The sequence below is a fragment of the Apis dorsata genome, unplaced genomic scaffold (genome assembly GCF_000469605.1).
Source record: "Apis dorsata unplaced genomic scaffold, Apis dorsata 1.3 scaffold_92, whole genome shotgun sequence".
Classification (NCBI taxonomy): domain Eukaryota; kingdom Metazoa; phylum Arthropoda; class Insecta; order Hymenoptera; family Apidae; genus Apis; species Apis dorsata.
Genome location: NW_006263390.1, coordinates 765,801 through 784,065, shown reverse-complemented (window position 1 = coordinate 784,065; position 18,265 = coordinate 765,801). Strand labels below are relative to the sequence as shown.

At 24.2% G+C, this 18,265-nt stretch overlaps 3 protein-coding genes and 1 long non-coding RNA gene across 23 annotated transcripts in view; 2 read left to right on the top strand and 2 right to left on the bottom strand.

Annotated features, from left to right (window-relative positions):
* LOC102674118 (heterogeneous nuclear ribonucleoprotein Q) overlaps window positions 1-8,150 on the bottom strand; it is a 25,788-nt gene extending 17,638 nt beyond the window's left edge. For 6 of the 20 annotated variants that reach the window (XM_006611721.2, XM_006611726.2, XM_006611738.2 and 3 more), the window contains exons 1-5: window positions 6,789-6,924; window positions 4,375-4,760; window positions 4,154-4,261; window positions 3,838-4,014; window positions 518-653 (exon numbers count right to left, since the gene is read on the bottom strand). In XM_006611721.2, the coding sequence (XP_006611784.1) occupies window positions 518-653; window positions 3,838-4,014; window positions 4,154-4,261; window positions 4,375-4,758 (805 nt within the window). In that variant the 5' untranslated portion in view covers window positions 4,759-4,760; window positions 6,789-6,924. Of the gene's footprint in view, window positions 1-517; window positions 654-2,195; window positions 2,332-3,837; window positions 4,015-4,153; window positions 4,262-4,374; window positions 4,761-6,437; window positions 6,488-6,788; window positions 6,927-7,685 lie in introns of those variants that run through there. The other 14 variants (XM_006611734.2, XM_006611735.2, XM_006611733.2 and 11 more) reach the window with 8 other exon arrangements.
* On the top strand, window positions 675-1,519 carry LOC116185069. The gene is made up of 2 exons (XR_004149811.1): window positions 675-921; window positions 1,192-1,519. It is a non-coding gene; the product is annotated as an uncharacterized LOC116185069 (long non-coding RNA).
* A 2,392-nt stretch (window positions 8,151-10,542) lies between the features above and the next one.
* Window positions 10,543-14,545, top strand: LOC102675861. Its single transcript, XM_006611740.2, has 12 exons — window positions 10,543-11,428; window positions 11,522-11,640; window positions 11,716-11,860; window positions 11,945-12,074; window positions 12,170-12,335; window positions 12,436-12,616; window positions 12,715-13,070; window positions 13,163-13,319; window positions 13,519-13,650; window positions 13,836-13,953; window positions 14,146-14,300; window positions 14,403-14,545. Exons 1-12 carry the CDS (start codon window positions 10,782-10,784, stop codon window positions 14,506-14,508), a joined length of 2,412 nt encoding a protein of 803 aa, XP_006611803.1. The 5' UTR covers window positions 10,543-10,781; the 3' UTR covers window positions 14,509-14,545.
* Window positions 14,546-15,499: 954 nt separating this feature from the next.
* LOC102673758 (mitochondrial pyruvate carrier 1) lies at window positions 15,500-16,616 on the bottom strand. Its single transcript, XM_006611719.2, has 3 exons — window positions 16,348-16,616; window positions 16,124-16,224; window positions 15,500-15,684 (listed from the first exon to the last, which is right to left on the bottom strand). Exons 1-3 carry the CDS (start codon window positions 16,401-16,403, stop codon window positions 15,530-15,532), a joined length of 312 nt encoding a protein of 103 aa, XP_006611782.1. The 5' UTR covers window positions 16,404-16,616; the 3' UTR covers window positions 15,500-15,529.
* Between the last annotated feature and the right edge of the window lie 1,649 nt (window positions 16,617-18,265).

The following is an 18,265-nucleotide window of genomic DNA, read 5'->3' as shown; positions in this document are numbered from 1 at the left end:
AAAAAAAAAAAAAAAAATTTGAAAGGAAAAATAATAAACATTAAGAATGTCTTATCGAAAACAGTTAAATTTCATATGTATAATTATGACAGATAATAAATTAAATTTTATGACTGTGGGACACAATATAATACAAAAATTCGTTAATCAATTACAGCCAATGATTTATCCAAAAGTTAATAGAAAATAAAATATAATAAAATAATAAAGAATAAAGATTTATTTTTCAAAATGAAAAACTTTGATGATGTTTGTGGTGAAAATGTGTGGCGGAATGTTTTATAGGTAACAAATTATATTCTACGACATATGTATCAATTTAATTTAAGGAAAAATCTGCCTACTTGATAATGATGCCAGAGGGCATTAAAAATTTACCCATCAAGCATCTCTAACTAAAAAATCGAATAGAAACAGCCGATTGTTAAAAAATAAAAGTTTTGTCCCACCATTTTTTTTTCCCATAGAATTTCCTTTGGTTACTGCTTGCTGATTTGAAGGACAATTATCAACTTACGTGCGTGCTTTGTAAATTCTTCGAACAAGTCATCTCGGTCTCGATTCTTTGGAATATTTCCCACAAACAAGCGATGATTGTTATAAGATACGGTAACACCAATCTTTTTCCCTTTCCGAATCTCATAATCATTCAGCTGTAAGAATAATGTGGAAGGAGAGTGCCAATTAAGCTTGCCTTTTACAATTTCACCTGCTTATTGGCTGTTCTGAACGTGGGATATCGTGAAGCGACCTTCAGGGAAATTATATATATCTTATACGAAGGAACAGGGCAAGCAAATTAATAAATGAATGTGAAAAAATAAACTGGAGTTAATTATCGTATACGGTCGGTGAATGGATGAATAGATATATAGAGGTAGATAGATAGTTATATTGATAGATAGATAGATAGGTAAGTAGGTATAAAGGTAGATAGGTATGTAAGTAGGTAGGAAAATAGGTAAATAGGTAGACAGACAGATAAGTTAAGTTATATAAGATAAATAAATGAATAAAAAGATAAGTAGATAGGGAAACTGGTAAACAGAAATAAATATATAAATAGACAAGTTGATAAATAGAAATAGGTAGGTATTCATGGATTAATAGATAGTATTAGATGGGCAGATGGGTAGATCGATAGACAGAATAGTTGATAAATAGAAATAGATATATGGATAGCTAGGTAAGGTGATAGGTATAGTAGGTAAGTAGGTAGGTGGATGGGAGTGCCTGTCCGTTTGTTAGCGAGTCAAACGCCCCAGCGGTCCACGCATATCTCCCATACCCCCATGCTTGAGGTCCAGTTATGAATCGCGTTAACATGATGCAAAAACTGATAACAACCACGCAGGACAGCGCGCATTATATTTATTATTATCTCACTATATAATTTTAATAATTCTGCCATATTGAATTGCTTCCACATTTTCTCTTCTAAATACTTTGTCTCTCTTTATCCTTTTTATTATGTAGAAAAAAAAGAAGAAAAAATCAAACAAAAGAAACAGCAAAATAAGGAATTAAAAAATGAAAATAAAAGTATACGTTCAAATCGCCAAGAAGATCAAACTTCAAATGTCAAGATTAAGATTAATTGTGTAAGATTGTGTGTTTGCGCGCTTTAGTGTAATTGTGGTATTGTTCGCGTGTATGTTTGATAGCAAAAAACGAATGGTGTTGATCGTAGTGGTAGTAGTGATGGTTTGGTACCGATCATAAAATAATTGTGATCCTACAATGAAGATGCAACAGAACAACGATAATGATGGCGATAACGGTAACTATGATAATAAGAACGACAACGGTAATTGTGAAAACTAAAGGATAAAGGAACGCTATAAGGAGTAAAAGAAAAATTATTTGGGAGAAAAGAAAGGAAGTACATTAAATAAAAGTAGGAAGTATATAACTCATAACTCAACCTAAATATGCGAGGAAAAGAAGACTTGGACCAGAGAGGTGTTACTGTTCACTAATAAACCGAGAGGCAAGGAGACTGATCAGAACTGAAGGTGACATAGGTAACTGTAAATCGCACGGTCGCGCGTACGATTGTGTTTATTTCTTGGATGCTCCAAAATTCCATACCATCTACAACCACTACTTAAAAGCTACCACTCGTAAGTTACAATACAGGTAGACAGGTAGGTATAGGTAGATAGGTAGGTACACACGCCTCGTATTCACTTTACCTGTTAATTTACCAAATTCCTCCAAGATCTCCTCTTTGCCTTTTGACTTTGGTATGTTCCCCACGAAAAGTCGTAGATTAGGAACGCTAATGTTTACTTTCAGATTCTTGCCGGGTTTTATTTCGTGATTATCGAGCTGTGGGATGAAGAAAACAAACACATGCCTCATATTGTTCCAATGATATACACTTCATGTTTTATCTAATTGCGACAAACAAAAGAATTTAGGAAAGATTTTTCAAAATATGAAATTTAGTGAAATAATTAACATGGCCTGGTTCCATGAAAGCGAGAAAGTGGCATGCGCTTTGTCGCTCGAGTCTTCACAATATAGGAAACCGGCGTTCACGTATGTGCTCCTGTAAACAAATTTTAAACCTACCAATTTTCAAAATTTTGTTACAAAAATTGTCACTGTCCAACGAAAGTCAACCAATTAAGTAAATATACCCCTAACCAATTAAACCACACGAACTTCTTTTTTTCGCATCGTCAATGTTTAGGAAAGTTCTCCACTCCCAATTTTGCCCACTGAGCAAAGAGGAGAGCTGGAAAAAGAAACTCATCCATAGGACATTATTATATACATGTATGTATATATATACATACATGCATACATACATACGTACATACATACATACATACATACATACATACATCATACATACATACATACATACATACATCATACATACATACATACATACATACGTACGTACGCACGTACGTACGTATGTACGCACGTACGTACGTACGCATACACCTATGCGCGCGCGCGCTTATGATATGTGTGTGCGCGTATGTGTATATGTAAATGCGTACCTGTTCAAATGTATGTGTATATGTATATATATGTACAGAAAAATATGTATATTCTGCATGTATTCGCGTGCGCGCGCGCGTGTACTTATACTGTTATACATATGTGCATTTATTTTCTCTCTCTGTTTTGCTGCTGTTAAGTATTTGGCATGTGTTGGGCATCATTATATATTTAAATATAAATTAGTGGTCAGGGACATATATGTATATGTATGAAACAAATATGTGGATTGTTCCTAACTAAAAGACATTGAATGTCAAATTTTATTATTTTTTACCATTAGTAAAATAATGCTAAAACATTTGTGTTAAAACTACAATTTTAAAAATAAATAAATAAAAAAGAGAGAAGAAAAAAAAGAAAAAAAAAATAAAGAAAGAAAACGCAAGTCACAACATATAGAACAAGCCACATGGGAATATGAAAAAAATGTATTCGAAATGTTTAATGTAAGAAGAAAAAAGAAGAAAAGGAAAAAGAAGATGTTCTTATATCATCTTCAATTTGATGAGTCGATTAACGTTCATTTTGAAACAAATACCATAAACATAAATAAAAATAATTCAATAAAACAAGTTATAGAAACAGGAAGAAAGCAAAGAAATAAAACATGTGCAATAATGTATTTAAACATTTCGAAAATTTACTTATTTTGGTAGCAATAACAATTTTGTAACATTTCTAAAGTTTTTCTAAACAAAAGTGAAGGGAATTGATATATCCATAACAAGATGTTGTAAACTAGGATAACAGAATTTGTACGCTTCACAAACATGTACCTACATGATAGTAAAAATAATTCAAATAATATCTACATACCTCTCTAACAGCTTGTTGTGCTGCTTCCCTATTAGTAAAAGTGATAAAAGCATATCCTCTGTTACATCCTGCCATCGGATCCATCATTAATCTTAAATCCCAAATTTTTCCACATTTTTCAAACAAAGGAATTAATTCGTCTTCATACATATCTTTTGGAATTTTTCCACAAAATACCTTTTAGGAGAAAAAAATATATAAAATAATATTAAAATATTAATAACTAATAAATACAAAAAAAATTAAAAAAATATATATAAAAAAAAGTAGAGCTTGATAAATAAAAAAAATATATAAAAATAAATCATTGTTTTACCTCGCAACCAGTTCCGGGTGTAGGACCTTCCCAATTTGGAGGAGGACCTCCATATTTCCTCTGCCCTGTTGTTACATCCAAAGGATAACCAGTTCGTTCAAGAATCATCTAAACCATTATAAACAATTTTATATTTTTTTTATAATTTAAGTTGTAAGTTTATAAATAATTATAAATATAATTTACATTATAAATATCAAATTAATAAAATAAATATCTACCTTTATTTTGTCTTCATCTGGTGCTTTTGGAGTAGTACTGGTACCAGTACCTTGTCCAGCTCGACTTTTTTGTCTATAGGTTTTCATTACACCACAAAGATATGCAGATTTATTTGATACGTGTTCTAAATTAGATTCAAGAAATTGTGTGAGTACATTTAATGCACCATCAACAGGAAATTCCTTTAAAGCATCTAATGCTCTTTCATCCAAATCCACGTGAGCTAATTTTCCTGTTTTATAAATTTCATCTAATTTTGCAGCTACTTTTTCATCTAATCCATATTGAATCAACTTTGAAAAATCTTCTGTTCTTTCTACATATTCCATTTCCTCCTTAGACTGTTTCTCTTCCATTTTTATTTCCCCATTTCCTTCTGCCATAGCTAAAACAAATTTTTATTTCCAAGACAACATCTTTGAGAAAACAAAAATTTTAATTATTTTAGTTTTTATATTTATATAATTTAATTTAAAGTTTATATCTTTTTAAATTATTATTAAAATAAAATATATTTAATATATTAAATTTATTGCCCATTAAATATCTTAATTAACCCTTTGCGGTTATATTTTCACCAGATATAATATTATTATATTATTGTTATTATTATTGGAAATATTTATTAATAAAAATTATTTTTCAATAAAAAGTATATACTTATTATATACTTATTATACAATTTTATATAAATAAGCAAATTTTTTTCTGTAAATTTTTACATATGTTTAATTCAATAATATTGAATTCGATTTTGTTATTAGTAATTACTTTAAATTAAATAAAATTTAATAAAAACTTATAAACTATTCTTCTAATTTTATATTATATCATATATTTTTAAGCATTCTTCAATACAATAGAAAATCTAATTTATATTGACATGTATCAAAATAATTAATACTCACATAATTACTGATGATTTATTGCACTAAGAATATCTAAGAATAAAAAAGAATCGAGGAATCAAATATTTTTAAAAATATAATTGTATTAATATTGTAAACAATAAGATAATTCTTAAACATCAACACTTGTTTCAATAATAGAATGAAAAAATATCATATTTTATCAAAAATAATGCAAAAATCGATTTCGAAGTTTTCGCATTTATCACAATAATACTTAGTTCTTTATTTTAACTGAAAAAATAAAAGAGAGAAAAAAAAATAATTAAATAGAAATATATAACAAAAGATTAAAATAGAAATATACCGCAAAGGATTAAAATATAAAAAATCTTTCGAACAAAACTACATTATTATATTAGTGATTTTTAATTTTTTTATGGGGGCAATATCAATATTATTATATTGATTATATTATATCATTTATAATATCGATATTACATAATTTTTTAGTATTTAAATATTTGTTTTTTGCACTTAAATATTAAAATCTAATATTTTCTAAATTATAATTATAAAATATTAAAAGCATTAAAATACTTCTTATTTTATATAAAGAAATATTATTTAATATGATATATATAATTTAAAAAATAAACATAAATATTTATAAATAATTAAAATATTTAATCAGATATATTCATGAAAATTAAAAGAATCATAACAGTTTTTTTATTTAGTACTTAATATAAGATTTATAATTTGATATAATTTTATAATATTCAATATATAATATTATTTTCAAACTTTATATTCAGAATTTCCAACATCTATTATTCAAAATTTTTTTAACTAAAATATCAATCATTCAAAAGATTAAAAATAAAGTATATTATATACAAAATAAAATGAAACATATATAAAAAGAATATATAAATAAATAATTTGAAATGGGAAAAAAAGAATTGGAAATAGAAATATGTAAAAATAATTATGAAAAAAAATGGAGTACATGAAATAGAAGAAATGTAACGAACGTGATTAAGACTCGAACACAACTATTCAACATATAATGCATAGTACGTACAAGTTCCCGCGTTTACAAACAATTTTTATATTAAAACTTTTAAATGTTATCCATAGCTTTATAAATAAAAATTACAAGAAAATTTTTATGAATCATCAATGTATCATTGATAATATCGTATACCTACTCCTTAATTTGAAATATATAATAAAGAAGTCTCCATTATTGAACAATGCACTTTAAAATACGAGAATTTAATTATTATAATGAATTGTTTCAGAATAACGTATTTAATATATAAAATACAAAATTGTGCTTCAAGAGAAATGTAACTGCAATTTTTTGTGTAAAGCTTGCCGGCCGGCAATAGAGTTGCATCCATATTTCTTGAAGGATGCAATGCACTTTTACACTCGCGATAACATCACACCTGCTATTCTAACTAATGAATTTTTTATCGTGTTCATTAACGCATTATTAAAAAAGCACATTGATAAAAATTATTCACAATATTCATAACAAGAATAATTGCATATACCTTAGAAAGTAATCGAACAAAATCCTCCTGTGAGGAAATGGCGATAGACGTCAACGTGATTGCAGACTACGGGGTTCACAAAACGACGCGCAAAGATACGCTCGAACCCAGCGACACGAGTTAGCCATTTTCTTCTGAGGTATATTCGCGAATTCTGATTGGTTCGTGCAAAACGTTGAAAAGAAAAAGTTGACCATGCAATATGCACTCGTGAAATAACGAATTTCATACTTGAAATGTACATACACAATAGTATGTTAATTCTATAATACGCAAATTTAATCTAATCGTTGTACTTGTTCAATGAATTATTTTCAATAATTGCAAATATTTTTAATAAATATATTATCTACATATACAAAAAATTTAAAAGTATCAATAATAATTACATATCTATAATTTTTTTATATTATATTCTATTTTTTTTTTTTACTTTTAATAATAAAATTTAAACACAAATTAATTTATTTGAATTGTGAATCAAAAATTTTTATTATTAAAATAATAAGCTAATAATTTACCAAAAATATTATAACTACGCTCTTATAAAATATTGTAAAATAAATTTATGTTTTTTGTTTCTATTTTATATTTTTCTTATATTACTTCTTTTGAATAATGAAACAATAAAAAAAATTAAATATAAATAATAAAAAATATGAAAACAGCGATCGCATAATTTTGTAATATTAAATTTCACAAAAAATAAATGATTATATATAATTCTAATGCTACATTTATTTCATATTAATAAACTTATATTTAATATAATTTATACTTATAAAATATTATTTTTTAGGTTAGATTAAACAATAAAGAAAGAATAAATGATAAGAATACTAAGCAAATCAAATGCCATAACCTCCGAAATATAATTATACGGTAAAAATAATGTACCTGTATAAAATCTGAAATCTTCACAGTATTAATTTTGAACAAATTATAAAACGAAGCACCAAATATTACACACAAAATAGTCACAAGTTTTTAACCAATAAAAAATTCATATTACAGATATCACCAATATTAACACAAATATAAACTTGCATGTACTTTTCTTCACTTTCACGTTATATCAAACTATATTCAAATGTATATTATAAATTGCATTCAACACTTGATTGTATTAGATAAAATATAATGCAGTGAATTTAGTCTTGTAGGCACTTGCAAAGTTTCGATAATATTGCAGTGATGGTGACGGTAAGTGAAGTAAGCCCGGGCGCAGCGTTTTGATATCATGTAGTGCCTACATAGCCGTAATGCATAAATTGGACTGTCTCGCTGAAAGAACGGTGCAGTGGTGCAAGCCCTACAAAACCAAACCAGTTTCCTCACTTGCTCGCTTGCTTGCTAGTTGCGCCCCAATCCAATCCGATTCAACCGCTTACCTCTCTTCGCGGTATATGCGAGCCCCGCCTTAGTCAGGCTCGTCGCAATTCTTTTCCGTTCCTGTATCATTCTTTCAATAATTTTTCATATTTTTTTCTTTTTTATTTTTTTTAATAAATATTTACATTTTTTTATAATATATTTAAATATTTTTATTGTAATTTATCTATATTTTTATTATCTTTATTTGTATTCTATATATCATTATGTGTACAGTTACATATGTTATGTATATATTTGTAACTAAATTATAATAGAAAAATTCAAAGAAATAATTTTAGAATAGCATTAAATTATATTTGATTAGAAATTACAATATTCGTGTCATTAATTATAAAACATTGAATACATTAAAAAATAATACATTAAAAATTGTATTGTTATTTTATTATAAAATATTATATACATAAATAAGAAAAAAAAAATTATATAATATAAGAGAAGTTGATGTATCTCTAAAATATATGAATATACTTGAATTAATAAACCAATATATATTCTATAAAATAAAATTACATAATATATGCATGTATATATAATATATATATAAATAAATAAATAATGTATAAATAAATAAATAAATATATATTAGATTTCAGTAGATTTTAAATATATACTTTTTTTTTCCTTTAATAAAGTTTTAATCATATATTTTTACATATGATATAAGTATTTTTAGAAAATCTATATTTAATTAGAAAATTCTGCAATTTTTTTTATTATAAAATTTAAATTTTTTATATTGTTATGTTATATATTATACTATTATGTATTGATACTAATAGCATAAAGCATACAAATTTTTCTATTTTTAATTTTACAAATTCTTTTCCTAAAATAAGAATTATTATATATTTTATATATGTATATAAATTTTATATATGTATATATATATATATATATACATATATATACATAATTTTATTTACATAAAAAATGCTATTTTAATAATTTGAAATAAAATCATAAAAAATATAAAATTTTATATTACATTTTTACATATTTAAAAAATTTATATTAAAATAAAATTGTACAATTTAAATTATTATTCTTTAATTAAGAAGGAATTAGTTCCCATGAACATTTTCATAATTATTACAAATAACGTTTTAGATAACAGAACAGAGTACAGACAACAAGATACGGTCCTGAATTCAACCGTAAACCGCCTGTCTGGTTGAGCACGCACCCGCGTCCCTCAAAGGAGAAGAAGCAACAAAGACAGATGGTGCTCGTATGTTCGCTTGCTGAAACCTGTTCCTTCAGAACTTTTCCGTTTTCTTAATTTTTATTCGTTCAAATTCTGTTTTCGTTAAAAATTATTATTTTATTCATAACCATAATTAAAACTATACGTTAATTCATGAATAAAATGTTGATAAATTAAACTTCACTTATTGTTATACTGTATATTTAAATATACATATTTCTTTTTCCTCTTGTTCCCTCTTCTTCTTTCATGTCTTTTTCTATCTCTCATTACTTAGCTGTCTGCACTCTCCACAGACAATGCATTTTTTGCTCGACTCTAGAGCCATTGTCGTGGGAGGTTGGAATTTTAACGTAGAAATGTTTGTAATTAAATTTATATATCTAAAAAAATTTAAAGATATTTAATAATTTTAATATCATTACTTTAAGTATATTGTAACATAGGAGAGATATCTGAACAATAATTTGATGTAAAAAATTGTTATTATTTTTTACAATTATAATTATTGTTAAAATATTTTTTACGAATATTTTTTTATATTTATTTTTACAAATATAAATTTGAAAAACTATTGCATAAAAAATATTTAATAATACTTTAAAATTATTTCCCACGTTGACATTGAAAATCTTGAACTGCTTGCAGACATCGTAAAGATTTTCTCAGGAACCAGAACAGTTGCATTAAAGCATGAGATGGACCCCCAGCTACTCTTCTCTCCAAAATACTTGTTTAGCTATGAGAAATTCTTCTTTTTTCACATGCCAAATAAATAGGGGTGAACCTGTATTCAGATAATGCTATAGCAAGCGGAATACTACATACTTGGGAGAGTTACTCTTAGAAGGGTCGATGGACCAAGATGCTATTTGAATTAACATAATAAAAAATATTTAAATGTCGTTTTATATTAAATTTTTATTTTAGTTTCTTATTTTTTAAAAAATTTATTTTTTAAGAACTCTTTTTTTTTTAACAAAATGTACAAATAACGCTTTATAGTTTAATATAATATACATACATACATACATTTTTTTTTTATATTTAAAGTTTTCAAATAATGGCGGTTTAAAAGAGGATATCGTTAACTTCAATGAAAGTTAACTCTAATTTAGTATAGAATTGATGACATCAGAACTCAGGCATTATGTATATATTTAGTAACTTAGTAACTTCCATAAAGCAGGCAAATAGAGATTTTGAAGTGAATTGAATATGGTATTTAATATTGATATAGTTCGATGTGAAATGTGAATGAATGTACGTGTATGTGACAAACAGAAAAGAATTTATTTCTTATTTTTTTATATTTTTTTTTTCCTTATTGATATGACGATGAATCAATATAATACAATACCTATATAAGAATTTAGTATATTTATTAGAAGATGGAATTCATTAATTTTAAAATATATACGATAGTGATTATAAGTTTCTATTGTTTGGGCGTTGTCGGACAATATGAGTGGCAAGCTAGAGATGCTTTTGATGAAATCCGTTTAAAAATGGATAAGATTAATGAAGAAAATTGTCCTATTCAACATATCGGAGACCTCTATCTACCAAAAGATACAGTCTCTCATTTACCTGATATTAAAGATATTAATATCAATCCTGTATTTCCAAATCGAACTGCTTTACTTCATCTTCATAATATGGCTCTTAGTAGATCATTTTTTTGGAGTTACATTTTACAATCTCGATTCATACGTCCTGCTATCAATGATACTTATGATCCAGGCATGATGTATTATTTTTTATCAACAGTTGCTGATGTTTCTGCAAATTCACATATAAATGCTTCCGCTATATATTTTTCACCAAATATGTCTTATTCTTCATCATATAGAGGCTTTTTTAATAAAACTATGCCTAGATTTGCACCACGAACTTTTAGAGCTGATGATTTTAATGATCCTATACATTTAGAAAGAATATCCACAAGAAATACATTTAATGTACAAGATCTTGGGGCATTTGCTAGTGGTAGTCTTGGTGAAGATTATACAACAGATTATTATCGTATAAATGAATGGTAAACAAAATTTAGATTATTAAAATTATGTTTAGATAAGAAAAAGTTTTATAATTTATAAATTATTAAATATTATCAATTCTATTAATATAGGTATAAGAAATGGTTACCAGATAATGTTGATAAAAGACATGACACTAAAATCACTTATCAAGTTGAAATTAGATATGCTAACAATACTAATGAAACATTTACCTTTCATGGACCACCTGGTATTATAATAAAAATGATCAATTTAAATAATATAAAATTTTATATTATTAAAACTCTTTTTTTATTTTTTATAGGTGCAGATGAACATCCTGGTCCTGTAAAATGGACCAGACCTTATTATGATTGTGGGAGATCAAATCGATGGCTTGTGGCAGCAGTTGTGCCAATAGCAGATATATATCCAAGACATACAGGATTTAGACATATTGAATATCCAACGTATATTATTATTATATATTACAAGTTATATATTGAATTTTTTCTTATTTGAATTTTTCATTAAATTATATATCTTTATTATAGTTATACTGCCATATCAGTTATTGAAATGGATTTTGAAAGAATAGATATTAATCAATGTCCAAAAGGAAAAGGAAATAGTGGTCCCAATAGATTTGTAAATACTGCGAGATGTAAAACTGAAACTACTGAGGTATTAAATATAAAAATTATTATATATTTAATATTTTTTTAAGAAAATTATCTTTTTTTAAATTTTAAATTACAATTAATTACAATTTAATTTAGTGTGAGCCATTACATGGCTGGGGTTTTAGAAGAGGTGGATATCAATGTAGATGTAAACCAGGCTTCAGATTACCAAATGTAGTACGGCGTCCATACCTAGGTGAAATTATAGAAAGAGCAACTCAAGAGCAATATTACAATGGATTTGATTGCTCTCGAATAGGATGTAAATATCTATATATTTATTTTTTATAATTATTATTACTGTCATTATTGATGATTATTTATTATATTATATTATATTTTTATTTTTTCATTTCTTATAGGGATACATAAAATGCCTGTTGAATGGGAAAAGGCAAAACCTCATATTAGAGAAAAGTATTTAGAGCAATTTTATCACTATAGAAATTATTCTATTGGACCAGAAGCAATAAAATCTGAAAAAATTAATATAGATCAAATTCTTAAATTCATTTTAAGCATCAATTCAAAAACTTGCAATAGGTATATCATAAAATATTCATTTTTTGATATTTTTCATTTTTTTATGTAATTCAGAAAGTAAAATATTGAAAAAAATTCATTAATATTTAATATTACAGTTACAAGCAAGAAGATTTAACATTACGCGGAGATATAAGTTTCGGTGCTAAAGAATTTTTTGAAAACGAAGCGAAAATGGCAACTAGATTGGCAAATTTTATTAGTGCATTTCTACAAATTTCTGATCCTCTTGAGGTTTATTCAGGTAAAAGAGTAGCTGATAGACCACTTACCGAAGATCAAATGATTGGAGAGACTTTAGCTTTAGTACTTGGAGATACCAAAATATATTCTGCTGAATTGCTTTGGGATCGAAATAAATTTACAAATAGAACATTTTTTGCTCCTTATGCCTACAAAACTCAATTAAATACTAAATTTAAGGTTGAAGATTTAGCTAGACATAATGATGCAGGTAGTATTTATTATTAAATAATATATGTTATAATAATAAATTATTATAACATATTCGTAATATTATCTTAATTATTTGTTTTTATTTTATAGATAATATTTATACAAAAAAGAATTATTTTCAATTGTTGAAACAAAGATGGGCAACAAATTTTGATGAACTAGAAAAATATTATATGAAAATAAAAATAAGATTCAATGAAACCGGTGAATATCTTAAAAAATATGAGCATTATCCTAATTTTTATAGGTAAGATAATAATTTTGATGAAATTTTTTTATACAAAAAAGAATTATTTTAAAAAAATGAAAAAAGTGAAAAGGAAAACTATATAGTTCAATTAAGAAAAGATATAGAAAATATAGAAAAATTTTATTTCTAATATAAAAAAAATTGATTTTGGAAATAGAATTTATTTTAATGTGGGAATATTCATTCATTTGTATAGAGCAGCAAACCTGAATCATGGCCATTGGACAAGTCCTTACTTTGATTGCAACGGTAAAGTAAAGAAATGGGTAATTACCTATGCATCCCCGTTTTTTGGCTTGGACAGCTTGAAAGAGAAACTGGAATTCAAGTAAGTATTTCTATCCATATGGACAACTGAATAAGGTATAGCATATGCATGAGAAATCGAATGTGAGATTGTTCATAAGGATAGAAAACCTGTTTTAATTCTAAAGAAAAAAAATCAAAAAAGAAAGATCACATTTTATATTAAAATCCTTATTGAGATATATTATGAGGTATAATATATTATAGAGGTATTGTAGCTGTTACTATGGATCTACTTCAACTCGATATTAATCAATGCGACGATGTGTTTTACGCTCCAAATGCATTTAAGGGTACACATAAGTGTGATCAAAAAACTTCATATGTAAGATATTAAATTCTATTGTATTAATTAATATTATTGCTATAATTTTAATAATATATAATAAAAATTATTCCTATAATTTTAATATATTAATATAATTATAATAATATATTAATTATAATATATCTAATATGTATAAGAATATGAATAATTATCAATGTGTTAATATATTGTATGTATATATATATATAGTGTGTGCCTATTCTCGGAAGAGGTTTCGAGACAGGCGGATATAAGTGTGAGTGTAAACAAGGTTTTGAATATCCATTTGAAGACTTAATTACATATTATGATGGTCAATTAGTAGAAGCTGAATTTAATAATTTAATTAACGATCAAAAAACTAGGTAATTAATATTATAAATTAATATAACAATAATTTTAAAATATATAATAATTCTCATATCATATTATAATTAATAATTTAACACAAATGCTTATTTTTACAGATATGATATGTTTAAATGTCGATTAGCTACTGCCTCATCAATTCAAGTCGATTGGATATTATTACTTATATCGACAATATTTTGTTATTTTATAGTATGCAAATGACTCATAATAATATTATAATAATATGAATTTTACTCTATATGCATTTATATAGTTCATATATATTCATTAAGATAGAGTTTTATGAATACAATCCGTCCATTATTAATATGATCATTTAAGGAAATAATAAATATAGTAAATATATTATAATATATTATAATATATTATAATATAATAATAATAATATTAATAAAAACAATAAATGTAAAAATATTATATTTTTAAAATACTTTACTATTTGCTTGTTATTATTGTTATTATTAATTTATAAAACATAATATTTACAATAAAATGAGATTTTGTAAAATTATTTTTAAATAATTTTATTAAATAAATATATGAATATTATATATGAATAAATAGGAAATTACTATTTTTAAAAATTATTTAATTTTAAACAATATATTTCTGATGTTACATATTTTAATTACATTGAAATATGTATTTATTATATTTTATTTAATATGCATGATTTATAGTACATTTAAAAATAAATTGTGAAAATTATGTATATTATTATAACTCATTTTAAAATTTTTATTATTTTATATTTTATTTTATAATAATACATTGTAAAAATTACAATATCTTATTTTTATAAATTTGTTATTTTATTTTATTTTTCATAAATAATACAAATTAAAATAACGAATGAATATCATGATACAATACATGATTAATCCTATAATTATATATAATAAATATTTGATGTTAATATTTTATATATTTATTAATAAATAATTTACAATTGTAATTTATTATATTTATTATCAATAAATTATAAAAATTTTTATTTTTACTTGATACTTAATTTTCAAATAATAAATTAATTTTAAAAATATTACTATACCATATACTATTACCATATATTATTATTCTCTGGATTTTAGTTATGTAAAATTAACAAAAATGAATCATAATGAAGAAAAAATAAAAAAAAAATTATATTAAGTGAATAATAAATGGAAAATTAAATAATTACAAACACTGATATTTTTACAAGTATCTATTTTATCAATCATTATTTATCTTTATTTACATAATGATATTTAATAAATCTAAAACCTTGAGTCATTTGTGCTCCTTCATTCACAAAATGACAGGCAAAAAGAAGTAAATTGCGTGGTTCAACTCTTAGAGCAAAACGCATGAACATTGCTGAATATAAGCATAAAGCTGAAAAAATTAATATATCTTATAAATTTTAATTTATCTTTATAGTTTTGAAAAGTTCAGCAATCCATAGCATATGTATATTGAGAATTAAAACAAAAGATTTGTTAATATTCATTAAAATAATTTTATATTTAATAATTTTTATTATAATATATAACTATATTTTTAAATAATGAATTAATATTTTGAATTTATCTAAATGTAATGAAAGAATATATGAAAATATATATTATTTTATTCTTTTTGCTGAATTTTTATCATTATGCGATACATATGATACAAGTATAAAAAAAATTATAAGATTTATAATTATAAGATTTATAATAAAATGTAACAGAATCTTTATATATATCGTAATTTTACTTATCTTTATATGCATGTTTAAAATTTTAATGATTATTCAATTTATACTAGAAAAAAAGAAAGTAGATAAACTAACCAAACGTCATTTTTCCACTAATATATTTCGGATCTCTTTGTATATCAGCGATTGCTGCGATTGGAATACCCCAATTAGCTATAGGTCCCCAAAAATGTGTACTGAAACAAAAGAAACAATAATGAAATCTATTCTGATTAAATAATATACTAAATCGAAATAATATACTAAGTAACAAAACACATATATATACTTTATCTATACTTAAATTCCACATTGCTTACCTCATTAAATAATCTCGAGTTTCTTTACTCGATAACAATTTTTTTACACGATTCATATTGTAATAATTCGTTCTTTTTCTTCTTTTTTCACTTTCTTTTAATAATTAAATTTACTCTTAGACTAAATCGAACTACATACATAAACTCGAATGAAACAATTTCGAAAGAATAAGAGACATCAATCTGGTTATATAAACGATTAACATAATGAATTCATATATTAACAGAAAATTATTTCATAAGAGCTTTAAATCTGACCATGTAATCTCGATGTCAAGGAAAATAAAAGTTGATTTTTCTATCTTTATGCAAATTTTGTTTAGATCACTTTGATTATACAATGAATAAAGGAAATTAATTTTATAATTAATTTGCATTAAATTTTTTAATTATCGAAAATGTATAATTTCCATCATTTAAATTATTTCTTATATAATAATATGATGATATAAATAAATAGTATGATTATTATTTAATTTTAATTTCATAATATTATAATTATTTAAGAATAAGACTATAAATTAGGAATTTTCTTTAGGATATGAGAAATAAATAACAATTAAGCATTAAACCTATTTTTAATTTAGAATAATTATTCAAAAAATATATACAAAGTTTATATATAATATATTATACTAGCTTATAAAATTAACTTTCTTCTTTTCTAATTTTTTTCATATAATTACAAAGCAAAAGAAGATGTTACAAAATGTACAACTATAATTCAGAATCGCTTTCTTATAATATGCAAATTAACAGATCTATATATTTTATTGTAATTGCAATGTAATTTATGATATATATCAATAATACAAAATTTTGTATTTTTCAATTACGCTATAATTTGTTAGCTGAGCTGTTCTTAATTTAGCATGTATGAAACCAATGAGTTTTATTTTATAGCTACAAAGATAGCATACAGAAGTAAATTATTATATACATATATATTTCATAATATAAGAATATTTTTGTCAATATATATAATAAGAGGTACTTGTCGCTCGTTAAATGTTTAACACGTCACGTGTTCATAAAATACAAATACTTTTTTTTTTCATATACATATTTCTATTGGCGCTAAAAAAAATAATGTTATTATAATGACGCTTTTTAAGAATTATAATCTGTATTAAATAATGTATGTTGATGTATAAACAATTATAATAACAAGTTTCATTTTAAATTGCAATATTTACTTATATTATAAAGACCATTTTTTATTTTTTTTTTCTTTGCTGTAATTATTCAGCATGTTAAAGGAATTATTTAAAAAAATATCAATTGTCTTATATCAATAATAAAAATATCATTTCACTTTATCTATTTTATGATGCAATATGTATCATGGTACATATTCAGATAAACGTGTAGAAATTTATTTTAATAATCGAGCAACGGATACATACGTGATGAACGATATTTTTTTCGCATATTTATATTTCACATTCGCATATTTTATATTCTTAACTGATCATTTGTAGTTTAAAATAAAAAAACATTAATACTTGTTGAATGTTTATATTAAGAACGTATGGACTGAAGTGTATGTTAGCATGTCACTCATTCACATGCATTTATAAACTAAAGATATAAACATGCAAAAATATGTATACATAAAGTAAAATTAGCAATCGTAGACTGGGAATTGGGGTTACTTTCATGATAATAAGAGTAAATCCCTTTGGTATTCATTATTTGTCAAATGTGATGTAACACAATATTCGATTCTTTTCACCCAGCAATGACATATATTCCATAAGTTTTTTTGTACAATTAAAATAAATATGAATAGTTTTTATATTTCAATAATTGCAAGTTGCAAAATATTAATTTAAATGCATCATATAAAATAATGCACGTATAAAATTAGAATTTTCCTTTTTTTCATTTGTTACAAATCGATATTTATAATTTTAAT

What these genes read in the sequence shown, in the direction of transcription:
- LOC102675861 (XM_006611740.2), top strand. Translation starts at nt 10,782, where the DNA reads ATGGAATTCATTAATTTTAAAATATATACGATAGTGATTATAAGTTTC. An exon ending in AGCTAGACATAATGATGCAG is followed by an intron (nt 13,071 to 13,162) that starts GTAGTATTTATT and finishes TTTATTTTATAG; the next exon opens with ATAATATTTATACAAAAAAG. An exon ending in ATTAACGATCAAAAAACTAG is followed by an intron (nt 14,301 to 14,402) that starts GTAATTAATATT and finishes TTATTTTTACAG; the next exon opens with ATATGATATGTTTAAATGTC.
- LOC102673758 (XM_006611719.2), bottom strand. Translation starts at nt 16,403, where the DNA reads ATGAATCGTGTAAAAAAATTGTTATCGAGTAAAGAAACTCGAGATTAT. An exon ending in ACTCGAGATTATTTAATGAG is followed by an intron (nt 16,225 to 16,347) that starts GTAAGCAATGTG and finishes CTTTTGTTTCAG; the next exon opens with TACACATTTTTGGGGACCTA. An exon ending in TAGTGGAAAAATGACGTTTG is followed by an intron (nt 15,685 to 16,123) that starts GTTAGTTTATCT and finishes TAATTTTTTCAG; the next exon opens with CTTTATGCTTATATTCAGCA.